The sequence below is a fragment of the Glycine soja genome, chromosome 4 (assembly GCF_004193775.1).
Source record: "Glycine soja cultivar W05 chromosome 4, ASM419377v2, whole genome shotgun sequence".
NCBI lineage: Eukaryota > Viridiplantae > Streptophyta > Magnoliopsida > Fabales > Fabaceae > Glycine > Glycine soja.
In genome coordinates this window covers 179,504-206,403 of record NC_041005.1, presented here as the reverse complement: position 1 = coordinate 206,403, position 26,900 = coordinate 179,504, and the positions used below count along the sequence as shown (strand labels likewise).

Genomic DNA, 26,900 nt, shown 5'->3' with positions numbered 1-26,900 from the left:
TCTATAAGCTTATTAAATGGACAATTTTAATAATTTAGTTGTCTTCTTAATAAAGACCATCTTCATCCCATTTGATTGAAAAGGGAACGAATCCTCTTCATTTCTTTCATTTATTAAGTTTTTGAAAAATAAATATCACTATTCATAAAGTATATATATCATCTCCATTTCATTTATTTTTTCCAAAGCTTATTAAATGAAAGAATTGGAGACAATCTTTATCCAATTGAAATTACCGATCCTTCTTTGGTGGAGACCACAATGTTCTGTCTATAACCCATTTTATTCCATCTCTAATTATGACAGAAGCTTTATTTTACATGTCTGTTTGAGCTCAAATATATATTCTGAATTGTTTCGGCTAAAAATTTTGTTTCGTTTTTATTTTTTATTTTTTATTTTTTTGTCTCATAGGACCATCCATCAATCCCATTACACGTTTCATGACAATTTTTTTTTTACAGAGTTTATAGCGAAATTCATGAGCTGGTACAAGAATTCGTCTGAAAAAGGCAACAAACAGTAGCACGTGCAATACAATGTTGGACCATAAATATTTGGTGGTTCGTGAGCTGAGCTCAACCACACAATCTGTTGTGTCTTGAATATCAAGCCACTTAATTAATCTGTGAATAAAATTCAAAGATATTTTGTGGTAAGAAAACCCGTCAAATACATTATGTATTGGCGTGTGTTTGATATGCTGCGTGCCATCCTCGTACTCAGGTCGGAAGAAATATCAAATATATATTGAATTTGTGTTTAGAATATTGCCATGCCCATGATCGACCATGAAAATGTAGAAAGAGTTTTTCTACTGCTACTTATTGCCTTAGTAGACATGAGAATATGTTGTGATGAATGTTGGAGTACTTCATAAATCATGCTAGAGTACTTTGGATGCAAGCAATGTAATTATTGTATAGCATGCTGGATATATATTGTATCTTAAATAATTAAAATGTTTTCTGTAGTGAAATTTGATCATTTCAAATCTACCACGAATTATTTTCAAACAGAGTTATATTGACCATGCTAATAAAATACCTCGCATGCTAATAAAATTGGACAACATATTAAATCATCACTATATCTTTTTTTAACAAATATTAATTAATGTTCCCGTGACATTTGTTAAGGAAATTAAAAGAAAAATATTTTTATTGAAATGTAAAAAAATGTGCTTCTCTTTATATTTAAAATGGATTTTCATATGATTTTTAATAAAAAAAATTAATTTTTTAACCAACTGTTGGCCAAGTTAGCAAGATCTTTTTTTAATATCTTTATTTGCATTTTATAATTATTACTTTTTTTTACTCAATTCATAATTATTACTTAAAAAGGATAAATCAAGTATCTTGAATGAAAACTAATCTTGTATTTTAAGAGTATAACAATCCTATTACAATTTAAGTATCTTGAATAAATAATTAAAAAAATATCTTGAATAAAAAATAAAAACCCTATTATAAGACCTTTTTTTTGGATTATGCGATTCTAGTTTCAATGAATATTAATTTTTAGTTGCATTGAAGCATATGGATTCTGCTTCCCTTAAGCGGTAGATTATTCTTTTTCTTTAAAAGGCATTTGGTTTAGTTTGTTTGCAATTACAAAGATATAGAAATAATGTTATTCTTGATAATGGTTTTGTACATCATGCACAGGTTTTTACTTTTCAAGGCACTGAAATATATAGAAGGATTAGAAGCTGGCTGTATGGTGTGTCTATAAATATATAGTTAAAAACAAAAATATTAAAAACATTTAGGATAAATAATAGCTTTCATCCCTAAAAGTGTTAAGTGGTGATAATTTGATATATGAAAGAAACAAATTCTGATTTAATTTATTAATATATAAAAAGTGTAATAATTATATTATGATAATTACTAAATTTTCATAAACTTTTTTATTTTAAATTATAATGTACAAAGATTAATTTGATATTATATTTATAATTTTTTAGGACCAAATTAATATTAAGTTGTAAAGTTAATTAAATAATTAATTTGATATTAAGTTGTACAACAAGATATAGTTATGGTATTTTTTATGTTTAAGAGGTTATATCTAAATTTTCATTGTTTAAATGATTGAATTATCATCGTTTTACATTTTTAAAAACAAAAGGATTCATTATTATATTAAAAATATAATAATTTTTAATTAATTTAAAATTTAACAAATTAGTATATATAATATATGTACATTTTGTTGCTAAATACAAAATAGATAAATCCTTCGATTAATAATAGAAAACAGCTCTATACGAAGATATACATTACTTATTCAAAAACCATTGAAAAATAAAAAAATAAAACACCACATATCCACATCTCGTTCTTAGAGATGAAAAACCATACTTAACCACAAAAATCTAAAATGTGCTTCGCCCCTTTCATATGCGAACAAACCCTGGTACATGCAACAATTTGCTTCTCATTTTAGCTTTCAACTCATTCATTTATTTTTGTTGGGAGTCGATGACTCAATGTAACCACAATTCTATACTAAAAATTCATATTGGTTGTTTAAAATTGCTTTTGCCCCTACTATCAATGTAGAAATATCAAAATATATCATTTGCCAAAGTTGTGTGCAAATTATGTAATTAATATCTAAATTATTTCTATATGTGAAATAATAAAAAAATACAACAAAAATTTAATTTCGTTTTACAATATACAATGAAATTATGTATGTTTTTATTGTATATTCTTTGTTAATCACTCCTTGTACAATAAAATTGTGCATTTTTTCACATAATTAATTACACAACATATACTTTCATGATCCTAGTAGGGGTACAAAATTAATATACAATGAAATTGTAATTCCATTAGACAATATTTTTACATTCTCACTAGTACAATATATTTTCATTGTGTATTATGAAAAAAGATATTTTTAAAAATTTCAAAAATGATAGAAACCAATAGCACTCCTTCATACCTAGAAAATTCTCCAGTCAACTACTACACGCAACAAAGACGTTCGGTTTGTCGCACCAATTGTGACTGATAATTTTTCGCCAATATGTTAAACAACATTTCGGAATTAATCGGTGCTAGGTCAAAATTAATTTTCAAAATACTAACCATCTTTTGAAAAGTTTCTAGAGAAGTTAATCGATTAAAATGGTTGTTTTTTTGTCAAAATAAATTAAACCATAACGTATTTACCTTTTTAAAATATTTTTAAGTGATTTTAAAATATTTATTATACTTATTCACAAGTTCCAAATATTTTATTGGATGTCTTTAAGTTATATTCGATTGAAATGTAATTACTAATTCACGGTTAAGATGGAATGAAAAGGTCTCAAGTGAAAAAAAACATTAAATTAACAATTAAGATTAAAAAAAATTATCAGCAAAGTAGGAAGTATTGTATATTACTTTAATGTGGGTATAAGAATGAGTTGATTACCAATTTAATCTTTTTAAGTATCGGTCAAATTAGTCTCTAAAATTATATAAGTGATAAATTGGTTTTTGAAATTATAATTCATCAACCAATTTAAATGTAGTTCCTAGTTAACATTGTTAGGAAGTCTGAGTTGCCACATTAAGACACACACTTGTTTATCAATTCGCTTGAGTCTAAAGTTTGATTGAAAAATGCAAAAGATTGAATTAAATTGCAAAAGTTTCAAAATAAGAAAACGAAAATTGTGAATTAAAAAATTATAATTTAATTTAAGTATGATTTTTTTATTTGTTTGAGTTTTATCACAAGTGGTTTTTTTCGTTTTAAATATATCTTAAAGATAATAGTATATTTTTTCGAGATAAAAATTATGGATATTTATGTTCTCATTAAATTAAAGACTAATCTTAATTACAATATATAAATATTATTGAGCTAAAAAAATTTATATTATTAAATCAATCTTATAAATACGGCGAGATGTTACACAATTAAATCAATCTTATAAATTAGAAAAATGATATATTAACACTATTTCATTTCAAACACTTAATTACTAGTAATGTTTATGATTTTATATTTTTCTATTGTATTATATCATTATTTATTGCTTCACTTTTTCTCTCTTTTACCTTCCTAAGTATATCAACAGCATGTAGGTATTAATCCATCATTTTTCTTTAAACTAACTATTCATTAACAAAGGGTTTTCTTCCACAATTGATTTATTTTCTTTGAGAAAATTAATAAATAAGATAATGGTCAATTGTCACTTACTTGTGAGTTGTGAGTGACGGAAATTCAGTTTCACGTCCAGTTGTGTAACGTTGACAGCTTAAAAGCAAATTTCGTTCAGCAGTAACCGAAAAAGTTGCTTTTAAATACAGTATCTTATTAAGTTATTCTTCAGAATGTCTTGATTTAGCGCTTATCTACTTTGTGTAAAAAGTTAGTATACATTAGTGATTAGACTGTACATTATATTTAAATTTAAAATTAAAACACACTTAAAATGCTTGAGTTCGAGTAATGATCGGATAACTTATTCAAGTGCTGGTAGCATGAACTTTTCTTGTTGAGAGAATGGAATTTTTATCTTACACAAAATTTATATACTTGTTAATTAGAGTTGAAACAGGTTTATTTGTATCTTTATTCAATCTAAAATTTTAATAGGATCGATTTTATAAATTTAAACTCAATCTAATTGAGAACAAAAAAAATGTGAATCAAGATCAACTTGACTTGATATATTATATTATAGTTAAAGAAATATATAAGTATAATTAAAGTTTATTTTATAATATATTTTAAAATAAATAATATTAATATAGTATTAGATGAAATATTAATTATGAAGTTAAAAACCCATATCATTAGTACATAAAAAAGTGTTTTGATGGGTATTTTCTCGCTAAAGAGTGAGATTTTCAATCGCATCTCTCTATCCTTTATATATCCTAGGCCGTAGTTTTTGAATGTATTATATAAATATATATAAAATAACACAAAAGTATAGCATTTAAAAAAAAAAAAAAACTTATCAGTATTGGCTACTTCTTCTTTAAAAAAAAGTAATTCATGATATTAGTTTTGTATTCCTCTAAAATGTTTACACTGTGAGTCGTTTAAACTCATAGTTTTATCAATGTTATATTGAAATGTTAAAATTAGGAATATAAAAATAAAGTAGATGTATCATAAACTTTTTAATGTAAAGTTTCGTTATTAAAAATGAAAATAAGAAAGTGTGGTGAGAAAGGAAGAATGTGAGACAGAGAGGGGAATGGAGCGTGAGTAAATGAAAGATGGAGATGGTGACTGTTGACTAATTTAAGGGAGCAGAAAGACAAAACGACAGACAGATTGGAGAGAGAATGAGTGGCGGAGGAGAAGAGGGAGCAACTCTGGAGTTCACTCCGACGTGGGTTGTGGCCGCCTTTTGCACAGTCATCGTCGCCATTTCCCTCGCCGCTGAGCGCCTCCTTCATTATGGCGGAAAGTTTCTCAAAGCCAAGGACCAGAAGCCGCTCTACGAAGCTCTCCAGAAGATCAAAGAAGGTTGCTTCTCTCTCTCTCTCTCTCTCTCTCTCTCTTTCACGCTGAGCACTACTGATCCATCTATTTAAATTCATGATCTGCACTGCACTGGCAGAGCTGATGCTTTTGGGGTTCATTTCCCTGCTTTTGACGGTTACACAAAACGGCATTACCAAAATCTGCGTTCGACCCTCTTTGACGCTCCACATGCTCCCGTGTAATCTCCACGACGCTCCAGCAAACCACGAATCTCATTTCCAGACATTTTTCCCTGGAACAGCCAGGCGCCTTCTCTCTGGGGAACACTCCACCCCCGAGTCCGCCTCTAAAATTGGTTATTGCTCTCGCAAGGTCACTCCCCTCTCTCTCTCTCTCTCTCACTTTTCTTTTCTTTTCTTTTCTTAGATCGAATCTCATCGCATCTATTAACCAACCCCACTGCCACTCCTTTCTATTTTTTTCACTTTTCAGCACAAGGTGCCTTTATTATCTGTGGAAGCACTTCACCACCTTCACATCTTCATTTTTGTCCTCGCTGTCGTACACGTCTCCTTTTCCGTGCTCACCGTTGTCTTTGGAGGCGCCAGAGTTAGCACTACCTCTACCCTTTTACTCTTACCTCTTTTTCTATTTCTCACTTCATAATCTTCACTCTCTTTCTTTTATATAGATACGTCAGTGGAAACACTGGGAAGATTCTATTGCAAAACAGAACTACGAGACTGACCGAGGTAATTCATTTCATTTGTTTTGCTCACTATGTTCTCTACGAGCCCAATTTTACTTTCTGTCAACCAAACCCATCAACTCTTTGGAAATATTTTTTCTGGTTATGTTTTAAATCTATTTCCTTTCCTGCTTCTACTTAAAAATCCTATTGCTTAAATGCAGTTCTCAAACCAAAGGTCACTCAGGTTCACCAGCATGATTTTATCAGGGGTCGTTTTGCTGGTTTTGGCAAAGACTCTGCTATAGTCGGTTGGTTGGTAAGTTGAATACATGTTTGTCATGGTCCGTAAGTTTGAATGAATAGAATATATGCTCTCATCATCGCTATAAAGCCCCTCTGCATCTTTCCATTTTTGGATTTTTAAGACTTACAAGCTTTATTAATGCCATATTTCAAGCCTTTTTTCATCTCAATCCATATATTCCCGTCTCTTATACTGGGATTGCTTTGCTCCTTGAATGATTTTGCAAGAAATGCTGACCTTCTAAACACATGGATTGCAGCTTGACATTATTTATATTCCAACCTTGTCAATGGTTTTCTAAATGTTGGTTTCTATTTATAAGACCCCAATTAGAAGCACTGCTTATTCCTTTTTATAAGACTCAATCTATAATATTTCTTGCATTAATTATTTTTAGACTAAAATATTCCTAATTAACCACGTTTCTTAATCTTGTTGAATTAGTTAATTCAGTTTTATAAATAGGAAAGGAGGGAGTATATTTCTTCCTTTATGTTTGATTACCACCATGTAGCATTTTCTTCTTAATTCAAATTAACAGTATCCTCCAAAAACCTGTTTATCCTTAGAGCAGACTGTATACCACGTAACAAATTAGTAAGTTAGAAAGTCAAAAGCTAAGAGAGTGTCTTTTTAGTTTTTTTGTTTCTTTTTAGTTATTTCTCCTAATCATTTTATTGTTTCTTTCAGCTATCCTTTCTAAAGCAATTTTATGGATCTGTGACAAAATCAGATTATGTGACATTGCGACATGGTTTCATTATGGTAAAGATCTACTGTTCCATATTCGTTGTCAAATAATCTCTCAGCTAGATATTGGTCAATGGCTTCCAAGCTTGAATCTTAAAAATTGTCCTTTGGTTCTTCTCTTTGTTGTAGACCCACTGCAGGACAAATCCGAAGTTTAATTTTCACAAGTACATGATTCGTGCCCTCGAAGATGATTTCAAGCAAGTTGTTGGTATAAGGTAAGTGCTTTTGTATTATTGCTTCTATGCATATCACACATATACATCATTTAATTGCCAAGAAAACTTTATCCCATTGGCCATTTGTGTCAATTGTGTAAAGTTATTGATTCGTTGTGATAACAATTATATTTTGTGGTTGCAGTTGGTATCTTTGGCTCTTTGTGGTTATCTTCTTGTTACTTAATATCAATGGTATGCTACAAGATATGAAGTTATGCCTTATGTATGTCATCATTTAATTGGTTCTGCCTAGGCTGACACTACTTTGCAGATCAAGACTGGCATCTAAAACCCAGTTTAATGTTTTTTCTTGTGCCTTGTGATCTTGTTTATGGACATGGTAGTCTTATTGATCTTTTTTTTTTTTGTGTGTGTTTTTTCATGAAGTTAATTTAAATAACACTTTTTGCGGTGAAAAAGGAAACAAGATTAAGATTTATTTTTTATGATTTGGGGATGAATTTCAAGCATGACAGTTAACAATAATGACGAATAATTTTGCCTATAAATAGTAACTGATCTAGTTGCTTGTTTTGCTAATTGCCAAAGAACATTACTTTGAATATCACTATTAAGATGTCTGTTGACTCTTCCAGGTTGGCATACGTATTTCTGGATTGCTTTTATTCCTGTCATTGTAAGTATCTCAGTTAAATTTTTGCCCCCCTTTTTTTGTGTGTAGTGTGGACATTTCCATGGCCATGCATTCAATTTACCAGGCTTGCATACCCTTCTTGTCTTAATTTTGTTCAAGGGATAGGAAAAAAATATGCAATGGTACATGGAGTTTCTTAATCAAATTAAGCTAGTATATAATTTCAAAACTATTGATTCTATTAAACTGATGTCATACCTTGGTTTTCTGCTGCATAGATAACCTGGAGATTGGTTCAACAATATCCTTAAAATTCATGTAATACTAGTATAATATCATATCTATTACTTGGTAAAATTAAGCAAGAAAAGTTACCATGGTATTTCCCACTAGTTCATTTATGTCATTTGCTTGTAGCATTTGATTTGACAAAAGGAGCATTTATTGTTGTTAGTTTTATTCTCCTGTAAATGTGGAGATGGGTCTGAAATGTTCACATGTTTGTTTCAAGATTTGGAAAAAGATTGCCTCTTAAAACTTATTTCCAGGCATATTTTTAGAATCATTACACCAAATCATAATTAGAGGTAGGCATGTATAGTTTTTTACAATGGAAGTTAATCAAGCTCAGTCTCCAAAGATCTCTGAGGCTCACCTTTTCTGCTCAAGGTTAATGACGAGTCTCAGTTTGGTTCAGAAGGATAGAGGAAGGTGGAGAGATACTTGCAAAGGCACTTTAATGCCTATGCCAGTAACAATATATTGGAAGGGTGTGTATATTTCGTGTCTCTGTTAGTGGTCTATTTTGTAGTGTTTGACTGTGAGTCACAGCTACGGCAGCTGAGTGTGGCCATTAGGTAATCCTCATAGAATGTGGATTCCCCTATTTGCTTAATATTCTAGAACCCCTTGTGAGTGAATTGTAAGGAGGTGCTGACACTAGTCTTTTTGGGTCTTATTAGTGTCCAGATAAATGGTGAATTCACTGAATTGGGCCCTTTCTGATTAAATCTGGAACAGGAATGATTCATGTCACATGTCTTACAAAATGGGTAATGAGTTGTGGGAGGGAAGAAGGAAACTTTATTTATTTTAGTGATACTTTGTCTTGCAATTTCTAATTAAATATTCTTGGGAATGAGTTTTAAGCCATAAGAATACCAATTGTGGGCAGGATAGATTTCTAGGAACACCATTCCTAGGAATATTATTCCAAGGAATCTTGCTCCCCAAAACAAAAAATATTATTTTCTGTCTTCTGAGACAAATGCCCCCTAAGAATGACATTTGTTGCTGGTTATTTTGGAATTTCCTTTCTTTTTGCCTTTTTTCAAATATTATGCTAGTGTTGTCCTTTCCATGGGTGTTTATTTGTTAAACCCGTATGCATAGGCATGCATGTTTATATTTTTATTTTCTCCATGCAAGTTGATGTATTAACAGGCTTTCACTGTCTGGAATATAATTTGTCTTATTGCTTGTCCCCACACCTTGTACCTCCCCCTTCATTAATTTCATAGTTTCTGTTTTGCATTCGATAAGCTTTTACTTGCTGTGGGCACTAAGCTGGAGCACATAATAACCCAACTAGCTCATGAAGTAGCTGAGAAGCATGCTGCCATAGAAGGTGATTTAGTTGTGCAGCCATCAGATGATCACTTTTGGTTTCACCGGCCCCGTGTTGTCCTCTTTTTGATTCACTTTATCCTTTTCCAAAATGCTTTTGAGATAGCATTTTTTTTCTGGATATGGGTAAGCAAATTCGATTGAAGCATACTTTGGGTTATTCTCTGCCAACCTTTCTTCTTATTCTCCTTTTTTTTTTTCATTTCCTTCTTGGTGAGGTTGGGGGTAATTTTATGTAGTTTTGTTGAATATAATAGACAGCTTGTGTTCTGACTTCTCAGGTTACATATGGATTTGACTCCTGTATAATGGGACAAGTTCGATACATTGTTCCAAGGCTTGTTATTGGGTAACTGTTGACAATTTTCTTTTCTGTTGAGCTTATGAATTCTTTCTTTCTTCGTGAATTTTGAACTATAAAGCTCAATCTTTTATTTTTTTTCTCCCCTTCTATATATCGGGGTTACAGGGTATTTATTCAGGTACTATGTAGCTACAGCACCCTGCCACTGTATGCAATTGTTACGCAGGTACACTTGCATAGCTATTCAAACTGAAGTGCAGATTAATTTTGTGAATTTAAATTGTATCCTCATTGCATTGACTTTCATTCTTTTCTCACTGTAGATGGGAACTCACTATAAGCGGGCAATATTTAATGATCATTTGCAACAAAACATTGTTGGTTGGGCACAGAAGGCGAAGAAGAGGAAAGGACTAAAAGCTGATGGCAATCCTGGCCAAGGAAGTTCTCAGGAGAGTGCTAATACAGGAATCCAGCTTGGGTCAATTTTCAAGAAGGCAACTGCTCCAGGAGACAGTTCTTCTGCCCCCAAAGCTGACGGAATCAGCTCAGTGTAGCTATATAAGTGAAGATTTACAGTCTTATTTTGTAAAGTTGCTCACAGATTGCAGTTTTCTTTATATTATTTTCTTTGCTAACATAATGTAGCATTGTGGGACATGTGTTTGACTTGGTGTACGCATAAGGTCGAAGTACTATATGAGTAGATGCTAGTAATGCTATTGTCATTTCTAAGATCCGTCATCACCCCCTTACTACACTCGTCCTTTCTCAGGTTTTTGCCTGATACTTTCGTAGACAGGCTGACACTGCCTTTCTCTCTAACTTGAGTTCCTGTTAAAACTGTCTTTTTATTTTATGAAGCAATTTAATGTAAAGTTAAGCTACTTTAGGTTGACAAAGTTCAAGACAAACTTGTTAGATGGAATCTTCCTTCATTGTCAGAAATATCACTTCTGATACCCCACAGGTACATGGATCGCCGGGCACTTTACTGAACAGTTTGCATAAAGTTTTCTTTACAATAATTGTTAGGACAGCGGAATAAATAAGTTATTATAACTCGAAAAAAGAGGCTTGGATATAAAAAAAATATGGGAACACTAAGCACGGGGCAAATAAATGTTTGTTTGCATATAATTAAAATTATGATTATAATTATCATTATATACAACAAAAAACATTTATTTATTTGTGGATATGACATTTTTAGATAATTCTTTAGATTATTTCTATTTAGTTATAATAACTTATTAACTCTGAGTGTTTTGTAACTCTACATGATTAAGTTAGAAGTCTAAAAATAAATACTGCCAATTAATAATGTATTATGTTGATGTGCATGCAAAATATTATGGTAAAGTAATTGAAATGACGTAAAATGAGAACTGAAGCCAACTCACGTAGGTTGTCCCACTACAAGTGAGGCAAAAATGTAGTGAGGCAAAAAGTGAGGCCAAACTAACTCGGCTCACTTTTTATGAGCCAGGGAATGATAATTCTACTTAACTCACCACAAGTTGTTGAATTATACAACTTGAGTTGTCTAAAATAAATAAAGGTCAAAAAATTAATTACAACAAATAACAAAAAGTTAAAAATTCAATTATTTGTGTAAGGCATGATCAAGTGATATATTTCTACTTTTTTTTTTCTTTTCCTAACCCATGACTTATTTTAGTGTTTTGGTTTTGGTAAAGTGGGTAAATTAAAAAAAAAATATTAAAAAAGTAGTCTTACATGGTGAGTTTCATCATATGTGATATCTAGCTTCCTTTTGTTACCGTTAGAAATAATCTTACATGGTGAGCTTGGTTAAATATCATTGCTAGGTGAATTGCCTCCTATGTGAATTGGAATTATTTTTTTAACCATATCTTGCTTCTGATGCTAAACTATGTACATTTTTTGTTGTTCACAATCACTGTAGGATGGTGTACTCCAAGGAAATGATGATCAGAAGAGTTATGGCTCACGGTTCAATAATGCACAATTCTGATTGGAATGTTAATTTGATGAAGCAAATATCTATCAGTGGACTATGTAACAACTTAGGTGGAGCAAGAATTATGCAGGGATCCATATCAAGAATGGTATTGAAGGAAATAATATATGAAAAGCTGATGCAGGATACTATGTGATAGTTCATTTATCAAGTTTTGGAAATATTTGCTGACTTGGTCTGGTGCAATGAGAAGAACAATACACGTGCCGAAGGTATAGAGTGGGTGTACTATGTGGTAGAATACGTATAGTACAATAGTAGGAACTAGAGGGTAGGTATGATTATTATTGGAAATTATGCAGTGTTTTGAAACTTAAACCGTGACTGTTATTTATTACTTTTAAACTGTTCTCGGCCTGAATTAAGGACACAACTTGTGGCTTAATTCCAGGTCTTATTTGTAATACATATTCTTTGTTTTCCTTCCAAAAAAAATTGACGAGGGTGAAGAAAATATGTTTCAACAAAATTAATGCCTTTCAGCATCCTGACCCAAAGGGCATGAGGATTATGATTGATTCTCCAACATTCTATCTATAGCTATTAGTATCATTGAATGACTATGATATTTGTCTGATAATCACATTTTTCTGCTTTACAGGAGATCAACGACCCTGAAGATATCTGAGGATGAATGTTCTGTCGAAGTTGCTGAGATTTGGTTCCAGTGAATACATGACTGCTGAACTTTGATTTGCAGTGCTATACAATTTAGTTTGTCACATTAGCATCCAGCCATCTTTTAGCTTTTCTATTTTTGCTGAGAACTAAAAGGTTGTTGCAGAAGCAATAGTTCCTTACACATTTTTTCTTTCAGGTGGCATGATAGTGGTGAAATAATTGTCTACTCATCTATTTATTCATCCTGTAACTTTTAGGGCAAGGCTTGATATAGGCACATCTTTAAGGCATATTTGTCAATGACTTATATAAGCTACCCCCAAAATTTTTACTGCTTTGTTCTTTTTCTTCTGCCTTGCTTTTAAAAAAATCAAATTGACCAAGATTTTTCTGAATTGATAATCTTTCTTGTCATTGACTTGCATAGGTTACTCCAAAAGTTAACTAATTTTAAATATTTTTTGGAGATCCAAATTGGTTTAAAATGAATTGATTTGATTTAAATTAAAAATATATATATAATTCTCGTTTACAACACATTAAAGATTATTGAATTATATTAAATGTTTTAGTTTCTATAAATAAAGGTACGTTCGTTTTTGTCTCTACAATAGTAATTATATTTTTAATTATTAATTTGATTTTGTAAAGATAATATTTTGTGAAAGATAAATATTACATTTCACAACTTTCTATAAATTAAGGATTAAAGTAAGGTAGTCTTGTAGAGATTGAAATGAACATTTTTACATTTACCCGAATTAAAATCATATTTAACTGAAAATTAAATAAATTTATATTAAAAATATAGTTATGAAGTGCGCATTAAATTACATTCATTTTGAGTAGATTTTTTTTTAACTACTAAAATTAAAAAGAATGATTTTCAATTCAAACAAATTATTGTTTTACAACTTTCGAATTATTTTATGTTGTTTTTAATCAAATAGAGGAAAATGATTTTGATATTTGATTTGATTTGGGCCAAAATGTGAATGCATTATTTAGGCCCTGGAGGGAGATCGGGTCGGATTGCATGGTTGAAGCGAACAATTCTATCCATTCCGTAGCAGAGAGAGGATAAGACTTAAGAGTGTGTTTTATAGCTTAGTTCTGTACTTGTGTTGTGTGAGATAGCCAGCCATGTCGATCTTTTCTATTCCCTCACCAACGTACCGTTGTTCAATTTCAATTTCAATTTCTCGGCAGCCATTGCCATGTTCTTTCACGGCTCAAGTGAGAAGAAGAGGGAAAGGGAAAGTGGTAATGAGCATGGAGGCAGGCATTGGAGTGATGGGCACCAAGTTGGGTATGATGAGCTATTTCGAATCCGACGGAGAGGTTGTTCCTGTCACTGTCGTGGGTTTCAAAGAAGGCAACATCGTCACCCAGATCAAAACTGAGGCCACCGATGGATACGACGCCGTCCAGGTTGGTTACCGAAGGGTCAGAGATCGCAAATTGACCAAACCCGAAATCGGTCATCTCCAGAAGGTCGGCGCCATTCCCATGCGCCATCTTCAGGAGTTCCGTCTTCAAGCCGTCGATGGCTTCGACCTTAACCAGCGCCTTCTTTTTGATGAAATTTTCAAGGAGGGTGATCTTGTTGATGTCTCTGGCACCACCATTGGCAAGGGTTTCCAAGGTCCTCTCTCTCTCTCTATTTTCATTTTTGAAAAATTTCCCCTTTCTTAGTTACCTCACTTCTACTATTTGACAATTTACTCTGATATGCTTACAATTACCCATTCGTGCTGTTGCTGAATGTTCGCCTTTGCCTTCAACAATAGAGTAGGTGTTGTGCCAGTTTCATAAAGGAAACATTTAAAAATGATTTTTTAGTCCTGAAATGTTGAAAATTGATTTTTTAGTTCCTTACATTATAAATTCAAGTGACGGGTTTTTAGGTACTTTGTAGCGGATTTCAAGCACTTTGTGGCAGGTTTTTAGTGACGGTTTTTAGGTACTTTTGTAGCGGATTTCAAGCACTTTGTGGAAGGTTTTTTTTTATACCTTGTGACAGTTTTTAAATACAAATTCAAATGATTAAAAAATAAAAATTAATTTAAGACGGATAAAAATCAATGTTAAATTTATTATATCATAGACTAAAAAAAAAAAAATTTTCAAAATTTAAGAACTAAATAAATTTCAGAAAAAAAAACACGTATCCTAAATTCATTGACTAAAACTAAAACAGTATTGAAGTCTTTCTATATTAAACTCGTATTATCTGCCCCTATGATTTTAGTCTTAAACGGTGAAGAATGGGTGGGTGGCTTAATTGACAGGTGGAATCAAGCGTCATAACTTCAAAAGGGGTCCAATGACCCATGGTTCCAAGAGTCACAGACAACTAGGATCAATTGGTGCTGGAACCACACCTGGTCGTGTGTACAAGGGAAAAAAGATGCCTGGCCGGATGGGAGGAACCAAGAGGAAGATAAGAAAGCTTAAGATTGTAAAAATTGATAAAGATCTTAATGTGGTCATGATCAAAGGTGCTGTCCCTGGTAAGCCAGGCAATCTTCTAAGGATAACTCCAGCCAAGATTGTCGGCAAGAACATTCCAAAGAATTAGCATATCTTTTCTCTTAACTTGTCTGTGTATTTGTTGTGCCTTCCTTTTAGCCTTTTAGTTGCAAGTTTATGTATACTACTATTGCTTCTTTCAACCCACTACATTCATTGAGTTATACAGCACCTTACTAGTATGACTTCAGTATCATCTTACTCGATACAATTTTTGATTTCCCACACCGCGGTTATATTTATCGCCAGAGGTAGGGAAATCAAAATACAGAGAATGAAGTACAAGTAAACCAAAACTTTCAATCAATTAGCCAAATTAGATTTTGCATGTCCTTGTTTTCTTAATCTACTTAGCTAACATGTCTTTAGATTGACTGGAAGGAACTTGAATCATTTAACATGCAATTACTACTGGCTATATTCTAAGATTAATGCGTGTACAAGAAAATATTGATGGGAGGGGCTCCCTTTGATTGTAGTTTATAAGATATTAGTCTTTCTCCTACCAAATAAATAACCTTTAAGTTAGTTTTGTCCGATAAATGTTGCTGGATTTTTCAAAATTAATGTTTTTTCCTTGTACCTTAATTAAAATACATTTTTTGAATGGGATTTGAATTTTTAATCTTCTCTTAAGAAAATGAAGTTTTAAAATCGTTTTTATAATTTATTGTTTTGAAATTTTAATCAAATATTAATTACGTCTATTTTTCTTATAAGATAGTCAAATAAAAGGAATTGACATCAATCGTAGATCTGAATTAGATTTGACTAAAATTAATTAGCAAAATCAAAAGGTTTGACTTCAATCGTGGTATTTTGTTATCACTCTTTTATCAGCATGTGTTAGATTGAGTGGAAAGTGTTTAAATCCCGTAAGCACGTAAAATTTTAAGAATCATGTGAAAATATTAATGGGAGAAGTTTCATTAGTGCTTGATCGTATTTAAGATATTAATCTTTCGCTTACATTACCAAGCGATTTAAGTTAGTTTTCCCAAGTAATTTTTAGTTTCAGTTAAATGTAAATATTTATAATTTCATATGAGAAAAAATGATTTCAATTGAATATGTGAAACTGTGATTAGGATAATTTGTTTTGAACTATGAACTAAAATTAATATATATTTTTTTCTGATAAAATAATAAAGGGGTGGAGAGGAGAAGTAAACCCTAGAGTAGAGAATGGAAGGTGAGGGTGGGGAGAGGAAAAGAGGCGCACGTTTATGCTGCGTGTGCAAGAAATCAAGAGCTTCGGTGAAGAGGCCGAAAACCCTAGAGCAGATATGCAGGGAGTGCTTCTACGATGCTTTTGAGTCTGAGATCCATCAGGTAATTCTTGAGAATCAGCTCTTCAGCCCTGGTGAACGCGTCGCAATCGGCGCTTCTGGCGGAAAGGATTCCACCGTCCTTGCCTACGTCCTCTCCAAGCTCAACCGCCTCCACAATTACGGCCTCCATCTCTTCCTCCTCTCCGTCGACGAGGGCATCACCGGCTACCGCGACGACTCTCTGGAAACTGTTCACCGGAACCAGATTCAGTACGGGCTCCCTCTCAAAGTTGTATCTTACAAGGACCTCTACGGATGGACTATGGACGAGATCGTGCGAGTGATTGGTTTGAAAAACAATTGCACTTTCTGCGGCGTCTTCCGTCGACAGGCCCTTGACCGAGGTGCTTCTCTCTTGAAAGTGGACAAAGTCGTTACTGGGCACAATGCCGATGATATTGCCGAGACCGTCCTCCTCAACCTCCTCCGAGGAGATGTTGCCCGATTGAGTAGATGCACCTCTATAACCACCGGTGAGGATGGCCCCATTCCCCGATGCAAACCTTTCAAGTATACTTACGAGAAGGAGATTGTCATGTATGCTTATTTCAAGAAGCTCGATTACTTTTCCACCGAATGTAACCTTCCTTTCTTTTCCTCTTATTTTCCCCTCTAACTGCCAAACAAACATTTCACTCTCTCTACAATTCCAGGCATTTACTCTCCTAATGCATATCGAGGTTTTGCTCGCGAGTTCATCAAAGATTTGGAGAGAATCAGGTGCTGATTATCCAATTTGCTTGCTTTCTTGTACTCGCTCACAAATTGCTGTGCTTATGTTTATTATACAATGCAGACCTAGGGCCATTCTGGACATCATCAAATCAGGGGAGAATTTCAGGATTTCTACTAGTACCAAGATGCCAGAGCAGGGAACATGCGAACGCTGCGGTTATATTTCTAGTCAGGTATATATGAACCACAGCATCAAAACCCTAATCTAATCCTCCCCCTCCATAAACAAAGTCAGTGTTGTTTTATGTGCAGAAATGGTGTAAAGCTTGTGTTCTGCTTGATGGACTGAATAGAGGTTTGCCTAAACTGGGGATTGGACGAAGTCGTGGCAGTGTTGCTTCTGATAATGGAAATGAAAGTAAAGTAGAAAAGAGCATCCAGGGCAAACAATGTACAACTCTAGACTTCTGATTTCCCACATCACACCTATCAGCGAGACGAGGCTTCCTGTTCCTGAAATTCAGGGTTTAAAGAAAAGTTGCACTGTTTCCAGATTATTACTAGTCAATTTAATCATATATCTTTAGCTTTATTTCTGTGGGCAACGGTCATGTTGTCATTTGTCGGCTTCTCATAATCAATGGATACTAATGCTCTGGTGGAGAGAAAGTGAGCGAAGAAAAAAAAAATAGAAGGAAATAAATATTTGAAATTTTGTGGTTGAAAGTTAACCTTTCTTTTCTCACTTTTTTTCTAATCAAACAAAAGAAAATATTGTCATCCATATTTTCCTTTGTCTACTTGTTTCAGTAACACCCGAATTCTAAGTATTAGGAGAAGACTGCTTTTTAACACCATGTTATTTATATTATATTTGTTGATTGATTAGAGATACTCTAGGTATTGTTGTTGTGGTTATTATTGTTAATGTTATTATAGTTATTGATTTATGGTTGTTGTATTATATGGAATAAAATTAAAATTTATGACATTAACCCATCTAACTATTTTTATTGGCATCAATAAATTAGGTAATTGTTCTTTAAATATTGGATCAGAGTTAATATTTGATATGCATACCAGGCCGATCGACCTGTCCAATGGAATATCGGGTTAGTGCTTTAATATTGAGCACTAAATATGGAATTTTTTAATCAATCCAATCATGGTTTAATCTGGGCTTAACTCGCAAAAAGTTCATATAAAGCAAGTTTTCATCAAGCTTGAACTCCACTTTTGAAGCTTCAATCCAAGTCTACAATTCACATCGAGCCCACGACCAACTTAATCTGAATCAACTCAATGGAATATTTGAATCCAACTTCAAATTTTGAATATAAATTAAATTTAAGCTTTTTTAGCCCAATATAATCATAGTCCGATGAGACTTGGGCATCATTTTGGTAGCCCAAATTGAATATAAGATTTTTGGTTTGACCTATTATATTTAGTGACATACATAAAGCATGCTAATAGTTTGGCCTAAACTTACTCGATAAAATATAAGACTTTAGCTTTAAATTTTGAGCACGAATTAAACCTAAGGTTTTGTAGCCTAATATAGTCATATCCTCATTTGGGCTTAGCGCACAAAGTTCATATAAATTGGGTTTTTACTAGGTTTGGGCCTTATTTTATAAGCTTAAATTGGATTTAGATTTTCTAGTCTAACTTGCTATTGCCTCTGACTTGCATTAAGTTCACGACTAGTTCAACTCGAACACATCAAATGAAATGATGGGTTTGGACTTTATATTTTGAACATCAATTAAATTTAGGTTTTTTTTAGCCTAATCTATACTTAGCCCACAAAGGTAAAAAAAAATTGAGCTCTCATTAGCTTGGGTCTTATTTTAGAACCCAAAATTGAATATGCGCTTGTGAGCTTGGCCCATTGTAGCTTGTGACCTACATCAAGTTTGCAAACAATCTAACCCAAACTTGTCTTATGAAATGTTGAACTTGAACATTAAATTTTGATTATAAATTAAATTTGAACTTTTTAGACTCATTCAATCATAACGAAACCCAAGATTATACCACAAAAACCTATACAAACTTATCTCTTAATAGGCCTGGGCCTTATGTTAGAAGTTTAAATTCAATTTTAACTCTTCGGCTTGACTTGCATCGAGCTCGAGATCAACTCGACTTGAACAAATCAAATGAGATGAAGATATAAGACATGAGTTAAAACTTTCAAGCACACAATAAATTTAGGTCTTTTAGCTCGACCTAATCATGGTCTAATTTTGGACTTGACCCACAAAAAATCCGATAAAAAATTGAATTTTTCTATCATGTCTTGCTCTTATTCTAAAATTTCCCTCATCACAATCTTATATGAAGAGTATCACATCTTAGAAGAAGATTATAAAGATCGGCAAGTTTTAAAACCTTGGAAAAAAAATCTGAAACAACAAATAAAATTGAAAACTTATTAAATTTTGTAGAATGTAACACTATAAACCATCCAAAATGGGCCTTAGGTTTTAGTTTTAAGTTTTGTCTTTTTCCCAAATTTCAAATTAAAGGTTGAATCTAGTATGTTTACTTGACACAAACCTGCTTCTCATTTTAGTTATAAATTACTTTTTTCATATTTTTTAAAATATTTAGACATTTTCTTAGAAAATTACATATATTTACCTTTTTGGTTTATTTTATCTTTTATTTATTTCCTATATAGACAGGAGAAATCTCAATGTCAGGAGAAAATAGAAACTAATTGGAATCAAGAGAAGAAAAATAAAGCCACCTAGCAATTGGAACACTTGTAATGTATGTCAGCCCTTTCTCACAGGACACGAGTCATGGCTTGGCAACTTTGCTTCCCGCAAAAGCAGAGCTAAGAAAGTAAAGGTTATGCCACTTCGAGATTTTTATCTAGTATTTATAAAGGAAGAATACAAACGAATAAGGGTTTAGATCCTCTCGAATAACTTTCGATATGACAATGCTATTAAAAAAGAAGTGAAACACGCATACATACAAGCTCAAATTTAATAAATCCAACACAAATAATGAAAAATCTCGCCATAATAATATTTGTGTCTCTCTCTTGTACATGTTAGTCGATAATAATGAGAGGATAGAACGGGATGTAGAATAATTAGATTAAAGAGGTTTGCAAAGATTTGAAATACAATTTCCTAGTCATGTTCATGGCTCTAATTCTTGGTTGTCTTAGTATGAAGTCATGCAGGCAGGCATTTGAAACAATTGGTCTAATGGTTATATCGTCATACACTAACCAAAAAAGTATTACCCTTCACGATCCGCTGCGTCTACAAAACTACATTGTTATCACCAACAGCAAACACAGGAAGCCCCTTCATTACCCTGTTCAGTCACGGTGTAGGAGTATACCGGAGATGCATCTCATAGAAATTGATCAGCTGGAAAATTAAGAAAATCATTGGCTTTAGGTAAAAAGAGGTCACATGAACATTTTCAAAACGTTGAAGCCATGCAAAATTGACCAGGAAATAATCAATTCAATCTAACATTGCTATGCCTATGAGATAGCGGATTACCAGAAGAGGATTGTATGCCTTGAGATATCTGTTGTCCACCATCACTTCTGTTCCATCAGACCTGTTACGTTAATCAGGTAAGCATTATGTAAAGAAGCATGCAGTATGATTATGGAAAATAACCCAGTTCACTTCAATTTCCATAAAAGCGTTGGAAAAGATACAAAACTAGTAATGATATAGGACTAAGGAGGAGACTGTAAGCTTTTCTTTTATATTAGGAATATTGTCTTTTTTTTATAATTTAGACCTCTGTTTGGGCTTTAATATGTTTTAATAACTGTGTTGTTTAGTTGAACCTTTAGTGGGCCTCTTCAGAATGAGCCTTGGTAGGTTTTTAGGTCCATACTATAAATGCGGCCTCTTAACATTTGTGAACTCAAATTGGAATTGGAAGAAATGAGAATCTAACTTTGGCCAAGTGTGAGAGAATTGGTTTCTCTTGGGTTCTTTTGAGAACCCTAAATTCTTGTCAAAGGATTATTATTCTTTGTGACGAATTCTCCTCAACTTCTCCATCTTTAGGGATTGTGTTGTTGTTCCTTTTCATTTCTCACCTCAACCCGTTTTTCCCTTTTGTTCCTAAATTTTCTTTGATTTTTCTATCTGTTAGGATGCTGAGAATTGATCCATGAATTGGGGTTTTCATCAAGTAACAGACTTACATAAAGAAATGAGGTCCTAGGCTCCCATAAAATCAAGTAATGTAATGCCAATATCATTTTTCACTTGCTAATTTTGTGCGGCTGGTATTCCATTTAAAACTAAGGGTTTGGAGTGGTTTCTTGAATTCAAGAGGATTCGCACCAACAACTTATCAAAAGTTTGCAATGCTAAAATCAAATATTCGAAAACTCATCATCCCTCAGATCTGGTATGGGATGGGATCATTTTTATGGCATTTCCATGATGTTTGTCCCATTGTTTCTTCAATGGAATTTCCATCAAAATGTACAAGGGATTTAAACATCTTTAATGTTCATATCTTCTAAACTTTTGTGAGAGTTTTAATGTTTCGATTTCTTTCTTCCAAATACTGTGTGTCTGTGCTGAGCATGCCTTCTATTTTTTTATAGTCATTATTCTTTCTAATAATATTTATCCTTTTATCAAGAAAAGAAAATTGTTGCAAAGAGTAGTAGCTTGTTAACATGGCCCACATATAACCAGAGAATACTGCTTACTAGACTTGGAAAATCCTAGTGCCCTACTCCCTTGAACTCGCTTTTTAAGGCTGAGTTATACCCAATCTATTTCTAATGTGGTATGAGAGTTTATCTACTCTTACCAAGGAGGTTTAGGTTGAGCAGTGAGTTGTTATAAATCTCCTGATACATGTCTTTGATTTCTACAAATAAAAAGAAAGTCTAACTACTCTTGTTAATTTTGGCATGTATCTACTCTTATGTTGTTTTAACTATATAAAAAAAATGACATAATTTGGATTTATTCTCTGCACTATCCAGAACCTAACTGATGATATCTTGACTTTCGGTTGTAACACGGATCTTTACCTAAACTAACCGATAACTAGCACGTTGCACAGACAAATAAATAATATAGTTAAGAGAAAAGTACAAAAGAAAGCATATAAAATATAACAATAATATTATAGTAAATCCTTTCAAAATGAATTTTGCTAGTGTTTATCTAACAGAAAATAAATATTAGTTTAAATTAATGCAAGGTAATAGTCTGACGGTATAACTAATAAGTAAAAATGTTTCTTTTTTACTAAATACAATCAACATGTGTTTATTTTTTTTGTCAGAAATTGTTTTTATTTGTATATGTTTGATGTCATTAATGGTTGCATAAATTGTAAATTTTTTTTTAACTTTGATATATAGAAAATACTTGTATTCTATATTTATTTCAATTATAATTTATAAAAATTTAACATACCTTGCACATACTATTTTCATTCTCAAATTAAATGAGTAATATACATTTATTGAGATTGAGAAAATTATGAAGATCAATGAGAATTGAATAAAATACTATTATGAAGGTAAAGGAAGAAAGTATATTAAAAGTTGTCTTTGAAAAGGTAGACTAATGATAAATAAGCTAAAATGTTGATGTGACAAATTGTGTTGTTAAATATTGTTTACATAGCAATGCTATAATTCATGCCTTAAAATTTATATATTATGAATAGATAGATAAATAGATTCTCTCTCTACGAGAGCTATCCTCTAGTAAATGAACCACAAAATTTGAAGGCATTAGTGTTCAGATTTTGAAGATTTCATTAGTCTTATAAGTATTTCTTTCAATTATATTACTTTAAGGAATTGAAAAAATTAAAGCTTCTTAATTGCATTTATCTTCTCCTTCGCTTTTGTCAACAGCATTTCCTTTTAATAACCAAAGAGAGAAACAAGCACCTTCAACAGGCACTATAAAAGAAAGTTTCAATCTCAATAAATTTAACGCTACATTTAAAATTGCATTCTACATTTATTATGAAAATAAATGTTTTATCAAAAAAAAATTCTGAATCAAAGGGGCAAATGTTTTATCAATTTAATCTACAGAGAAAGTAAATGATCATCCACATATTAATGACTGGTTTAATTTATTAATAGAAGAAATATCAATCATTCTCTCCAAAACATAACAATAAAGGAAATGTATGCCTTAAAATTGATTTAATAACGAAGCATTTTCATCACATTTACATAATAACAAATACAACCTCCACTCTCATAAGAAACAAATATAAGACACTAATTATAAGAAACATATGATTATTTTATTGTTAAATTTCCATTTTACCCTTAATTGTGAGTTCTATTAATGATATTAACTCATTTCTCCACGAAAGTGGTGCATTTATTGAGCTGTTAACGAAATAAAATTATCTTTTGAAAAATAATCACCTCTTAAACCATTTAATGTAATGGGTAGTCTTGAAATAAAATTAAAATTTATGACAAATTAATCCATCTAATCCCTTTTACTGGTCTTAATGAATTAGATAATTATTTATTATACATAGGACCGAAAGTAGTATCAGTTAATAATCAAGTTAATAATCAAGTGATTAAACCATCTTGTATGCTGAAGAAGAAATTACAAGAAATAAGATAAACTCAAGTGGCATAATCTGTTGGTTTACAGGAAAATCATCCAAGAGCACACACCTGCTTGGTTTTGTCAAATTGCCAATTACCAAGGACAAACAATATAAAACAGCTTTTGATATTCTCATTGACTCAAATAGGTTCTTACTAAACCAAACAGTTTTAACAGCATAATGACAAGGTGATTGCAAAACAACTTTCTTATACTACTAAATGTGTCCCTAAATATAAGACATTTTTAACTAATTCACATTCTTTAAGAAAATTGATTAATTTAGTTAGTAGCATTAAATTTGTTAACAATTTGTAATTTTTCCAAAATTACCCTTAAAAATTATTGGGACTCATCATCTCTCTTTCCACATAATTATTTTCTATCTAATTAATTAATGTGTGCTAATCTTCTTCTCCAATAAAGACAGAGAATGCATTTATCTTTTTAATTCATAGCATTTATTTTAAAGTAATTAAGGGTATTTTAGTCAAAATATAATTAATGCAAAGGACAACTTGAAAAGAGTTTTCTATAAAGGGAAAAAAAAATGAAAAAGAGTCGTATATTTAAGGACGGAGGTAGTATAATAGAGACTTCAAATGTCTTTTAATACAAAGTGTTCCTATTTCCATAGGAAATGCTGGAATATGTGGCATCCAGTTCTAGATGAACTTGTTATTACTGTGTCATGTGATGCAACAAAGCGTTTTTCTTTTACACCCTTAGGTTGTGAAACTTAAAGTAAATAATTTATCAATACTATAAAAAATCTCCTTTTAACAGTAACAAATAACCCAACTATTGAGTGTTGACCTAATCATTATAGCACTAGTATGGAAATGGTTATCCAATTTAAGACAGTTATCCCCGTTTCAAAATTGACAAACTAAAGCATGAAAACCAAAACTTTTAAAATTAAATATGTATAAATATCAAATTAGTTAAGTAAACCTACTCATAAAGGAAACAAATACAATTATAAAAAGAAAAAGAAAAATCTGAAAGGTGTAAGTGTGCAAGTGGAAGAACAAAATTTGGAGTTGTGGGTTGAGTAACAAACCTCATAGCCATAAAGGTGACTAAAACATCGTGCATGTTGTCAGATAAAGAAGCTGAATAGCCTATTGGCTTGATAATCTTGACAATATTGCAGGCAGTATTAGCATCAGGCATGTTGATAGGAGCAGAAATTGGTTGAAGTGCAGCTGCATCGGTGTCTCTCTTGAACCTCTTGACAGAAGAAGCAGATTTTCTCCTTTTTGCTCCTCTGCTTGGAATTGGTTGTTGGAAATGTATTGCAAGGTTATCTAGCTGAACCCCAGTGTGTGTTGGTGCCTTAAGTTCACTGAGCTTTGGATCATAATCATTTGCATTAGTGGGAGTTAGAGGTGGGAAATGTCTAAGGCTGTAAGAAGTGGTAGAACGTTCGGAGCGCTTCTTGAGTAGGGTGAGTTGAAGCACATCCACATGCTTGCGCTTGCGCTTCTGATGTTTTCCAGACTTGAGGCTTCAAAAACGAGAAGAAATTAGTTTCTTCATTTTAATTTTTTTTTTTTTTTGCATAGACGGAAAGTAGAAAGTAGCGTACCTGTCCTCAAAAGCATCAACGAGATCAGGAACGGACTGTAGATTTTCAAGAGGTTCCCAAGTGTTGGCAGTCTCAGGCCATCCACGCCTGACAATCACAACACATTTCACTTCACAAACTATATATACATTATCATTATGTGAACAAGTAAACTAAAAATACACTACTCACCATTTGATTAGGTACTGGAGCTGACCCTATATTCGCATTTGCATTTCCAACATTCAGCATCAGAAGAAAAATAAAAGAAAAAAACAAGTGGTTCGGCTCTTTGTAATCGTTACCTTGCGTAGCCTCTTACGGCGTATGGTTTCGATTTCATAGAAGCCATCGTCAAGATTGGGATAGGGATTGGAAGGCACGAGGGTTTCTTCTCCATTCTCATTTTTCTCTTTATGCAACTCATCAAGTGCTGCTGCTGCTGCTGCTGCACAGGATGAAGGTTGTTGAGGTTCCTCCACTCCATTCGCCTCAAAAACTGAACTACTGCTGCTGCTGCTGCTGCTCCTCTTCTTCATTGCAATTTCTAGCTTTACCAAATCCCGCTGCTGCTTCTATTTATATTTCTTTCATCTCACTCTCACCTCTGTTAGCCTCTCCAACTAAAGCCATGTAAATGGGACCCACCAAAGTAACACAACCTCTTTTATTAATTCAGATTTTTTATTACTAAACACTTGTTTTACCTGTCGTCAATTCCTCACTCTTAGCTACCTCTACATTTACTTCCATATCTATGTTTAATCATTTCTTAATAATAAGTCTTTCTATACAAATACTCCTACATTTTTATTGCACCAAAACACTATTACCATTAACTACACACACCATAACTAAAGCAGCTTCAATTTTTGTCGTTCTCACTCAACTTCTTTATAACTCTCTTTCCATCTCATTTTGTTTGATGTTTCAAGTTTTAACACATTATGCATATAATTTCTTAATATATCCCTTGTGTTTCATATTTAGCATATATTTTCTCATGTATACTATTTCCTCTTCCTGTTTGGAGTTTTAAAATACACTTAAATATGTACCCTAAATTAGCCAGTTGGAATACAATTAAATTTGTGGGTGTGCAGCCTCTTTGTCATTCTCGTATAGTTCCTTGCACGGCTTAGGAGTTAGGATTAGAACATCTGAAAAGAACACATGACATGGACCCTAAAAAAAACAATATGCATATGTTTGTGCCTCTGTAGTCTGTACATTTGACACAGACCGAGGAGGCTACCCAATGGCTTTAACAAGAATTCATTCCTTCCGAAAAGCGGCATTGCAAATAAACTTACCGTATGCCTGTCTGTAGTTATATTATTGTATTTGTGCATGGCAGTTAGCTGTTATGTAACTTTCAAACTGCTTTTCATTCAATTTGTTTCTTAATAATAACTGTATTTGATTTGATTCACCTCTCAATGTCGGATTGCTGTATTCAGTTATTCTATTCAATTCTCTTCTCTTCTCTGTCCGTCCCATGTATATTCGCAAACAAGTTTCTACACTGCCACTGTTGAATTTGAATTGTTAAGGGGACACAATGATTCAAGCCAATTAGTTTGTAGTGGTTGGTTTACTAATGC

At 32.5% G+C, this 26,900-nt stretch overlaps 4 protein-coding genes across 5 annotated transcripts; 3 read left to right on the top strand and 1 right to left on the bottom strand.

Annotated features, from left to right (window-relative positions):
- The first annotated feature begins 5,151 nt into the window (after window positions 1-5,151).
- On the top strand, window positions 5,152-10,823 carry LOC114408380 (MLO-like protein 1). Its single transcript, XM_028371415.1, has 13 exons — window positions 5,152-5,496; window positions 5,591-5,826; window positions 5,947-6,063; window positions 6,146-6,206; window positions 6,367-6,461; window positions 7,140-7,214; window positions 7,329-7,417; window positions 7,563-7,612; window positions 8,017-8,057; window positions 9,558-9,767; window positions 9,923-9,990; window positions 10,111-10,171; window positions 10,269-10,823. Exons 1-13 carry the CDS (start codon window positions 5,313-5,315, stop codon window positions 10,500-10,502), a joined length of 1,521 nt encoding a protein of 506 aa, XP_028227216.1. The 5' UTR covers window positions 5,152-5,312; the 3' UTR covers window positions 10,503-10,823.
- Window positions 10,824-13,646: 2,823 nt separating this feature from the next.
- Window positions 13,647-15,406, top strand: LOC114408379 (50S ribosomal protein L3, chloroplastic-like). The gene is made up of 2 exons (XM_028371414.1): window positions 13,647-14,216; window positions 14,863-15,406. Exons 1-2 carry the CDS (start codon window positions 13,715-13,717, stop codon window positions 15,150-15,152), a joined length of 792 nt encoding a protein of 263 aa, XP_028227215.1. The 5' UTR covers window positions 13,647-13,714; the 3' UTR covers window positions 15,153-15,406.
- Window positions 15,407-16,240: 834 nt separating this feature from the next.
- Window positions 16,241-18,003, top strand: LOC114408378 (cytoplasmic tRNA 2-thiolation protein 1). Its single transcript, XM_028371413.1, has 4 exons — window positions 16,241-17,012; window positions 17,088-17,154; window positions 17,231-17,342; window positions 17,422-18,003. The coding sequence occupies exons 1-4, from the start codon at window positions 16,289-16,291 to the stop codon at window positions 17,578-17,580; spliced, it is 1,062 nt and encodes a 353-aa protein (XP_028227214.1). The 5' UTR covers window positions 16,241-16,288; the 3' UTR covers window positions 17,581-18,003.
- Window positions 18,004-20,193: 2,190 nt separating this feature from the next.
- LOC114408377 (chromo domain-containing protein LHP1-like) lies at window positions 20,194-25,911 on the bottom strand. Of its 2 annotated transcripts, XM_028371410.1 has the most exons (6): window positions 25,602-25,911; window positions 25,489-25,514; window positions 25,318-25,404; window positions 24,790-25,236; window positions 20,646-20,706; window positions 20,194-20,507 (listed from the first exon to the last, which is right to left on the bottom strand). In XM_028371410.1, exons 1-6 carry the CDS (start codon window positions 25,833-25,835, stop codon window positions 20,460-20,462), a joined length of 903 nt encoding a protein of 300 aa, XP_028227211.1. In that variant the 5' UTR covers window positions 25,836-25,911; the 3' UTR covers window positions 20,194-20,459. The 2 variants fall into 2 exon arrangements, with proteins under 2 accessions (XP_028227211.1, XP_028227212.1); XM_028371411.1 differs by lacking the exon at window positions 25,489-25,514 and having other exon boundaries at window positions 25,602-25,888.
- Between the last annotated feature and the right edge of the window lie 989 nt (window positions 25,912-26,900).

Bases quoted from the DNA above. Each gene is read 5' to 3' on its own strand.
- LOC114408379 (XM_028371414.1), top strand. From the start codon at position 13,715: ATGTCGATCTTTTCTATTCCCTCACCAACGTACCGTTGTTCAATTTCA. The intron at 14,217-14,862 runs GTCCTCTCTCTC...CTTAATTGACAG, and splicing joins CATTGGCAAGGGTTTCCAAG to GTGGAATCAAGCGTCATAAC.
- LOC114408377 (XM_028371410.1), bottom strand. From the start codon at position 25,835: ATGAAGAAGAGGAGCAGCAGCAGCAGCAGCAGTAGTTCAGTTTTTGAG. The intron at 25,405-25,488 runs GTGAGTAGTGTA...TGTGATTGTCAG, and splicing joins CTCCAGTACCTAATCAAATG to GCGTGGATGGCCTGAGACTG. The intron at 25,237-25,317 runs GTACGCTACTTT...TCGTTTTTGAAG, and splicing joins GTTGATGCTTTTGAGGACAG to CCTCAAGTCTGGAAAACATC.
- LOC114408378 (XM_028371413.1), top strand. From the start codon at position 16,289: ATGGAAGGTGAGGGTGGGGAGAGGAAAAGAGGCGCACGTTTATGCTGC. The intron at 17,155-17,230 runs GTGCTGATTATC...TATACAATGCAG, and splicing joins AAAGATTTGGAGAGAATCAG to ACCTAGGGCCATTCTGGACA. The intron at 17,343-17,421 runs GTATATATGAAC...TTTTATGTGCAG, and splicing joins GCGGTTATATTTCTAGTCAG to AAATGGTGTAAAGCTTGTGT.
- LOC114408380 (XM_028371415.1), top strand. From the start codon at position 5,313: ATGAGTGGCGGAGGAGAAGAGGGAGCAACTCTGGAGTTCACTCCGACG. The intron at 7,215-7,328 runs GTAAAGATCTAC...TCTTTGTTGTAG, and splicing joins TGCGACATGGTTTCATTATG to ACCCACTGCAGGACAAATCC. The intron at 7,418-7,562 runs GTAAGTGCTTTT...TTGTGGTTGCAG, and splicing joins AAGCAAGTTGTTGGTATAAG to TTGGTATCTTTGGCTCTTTG.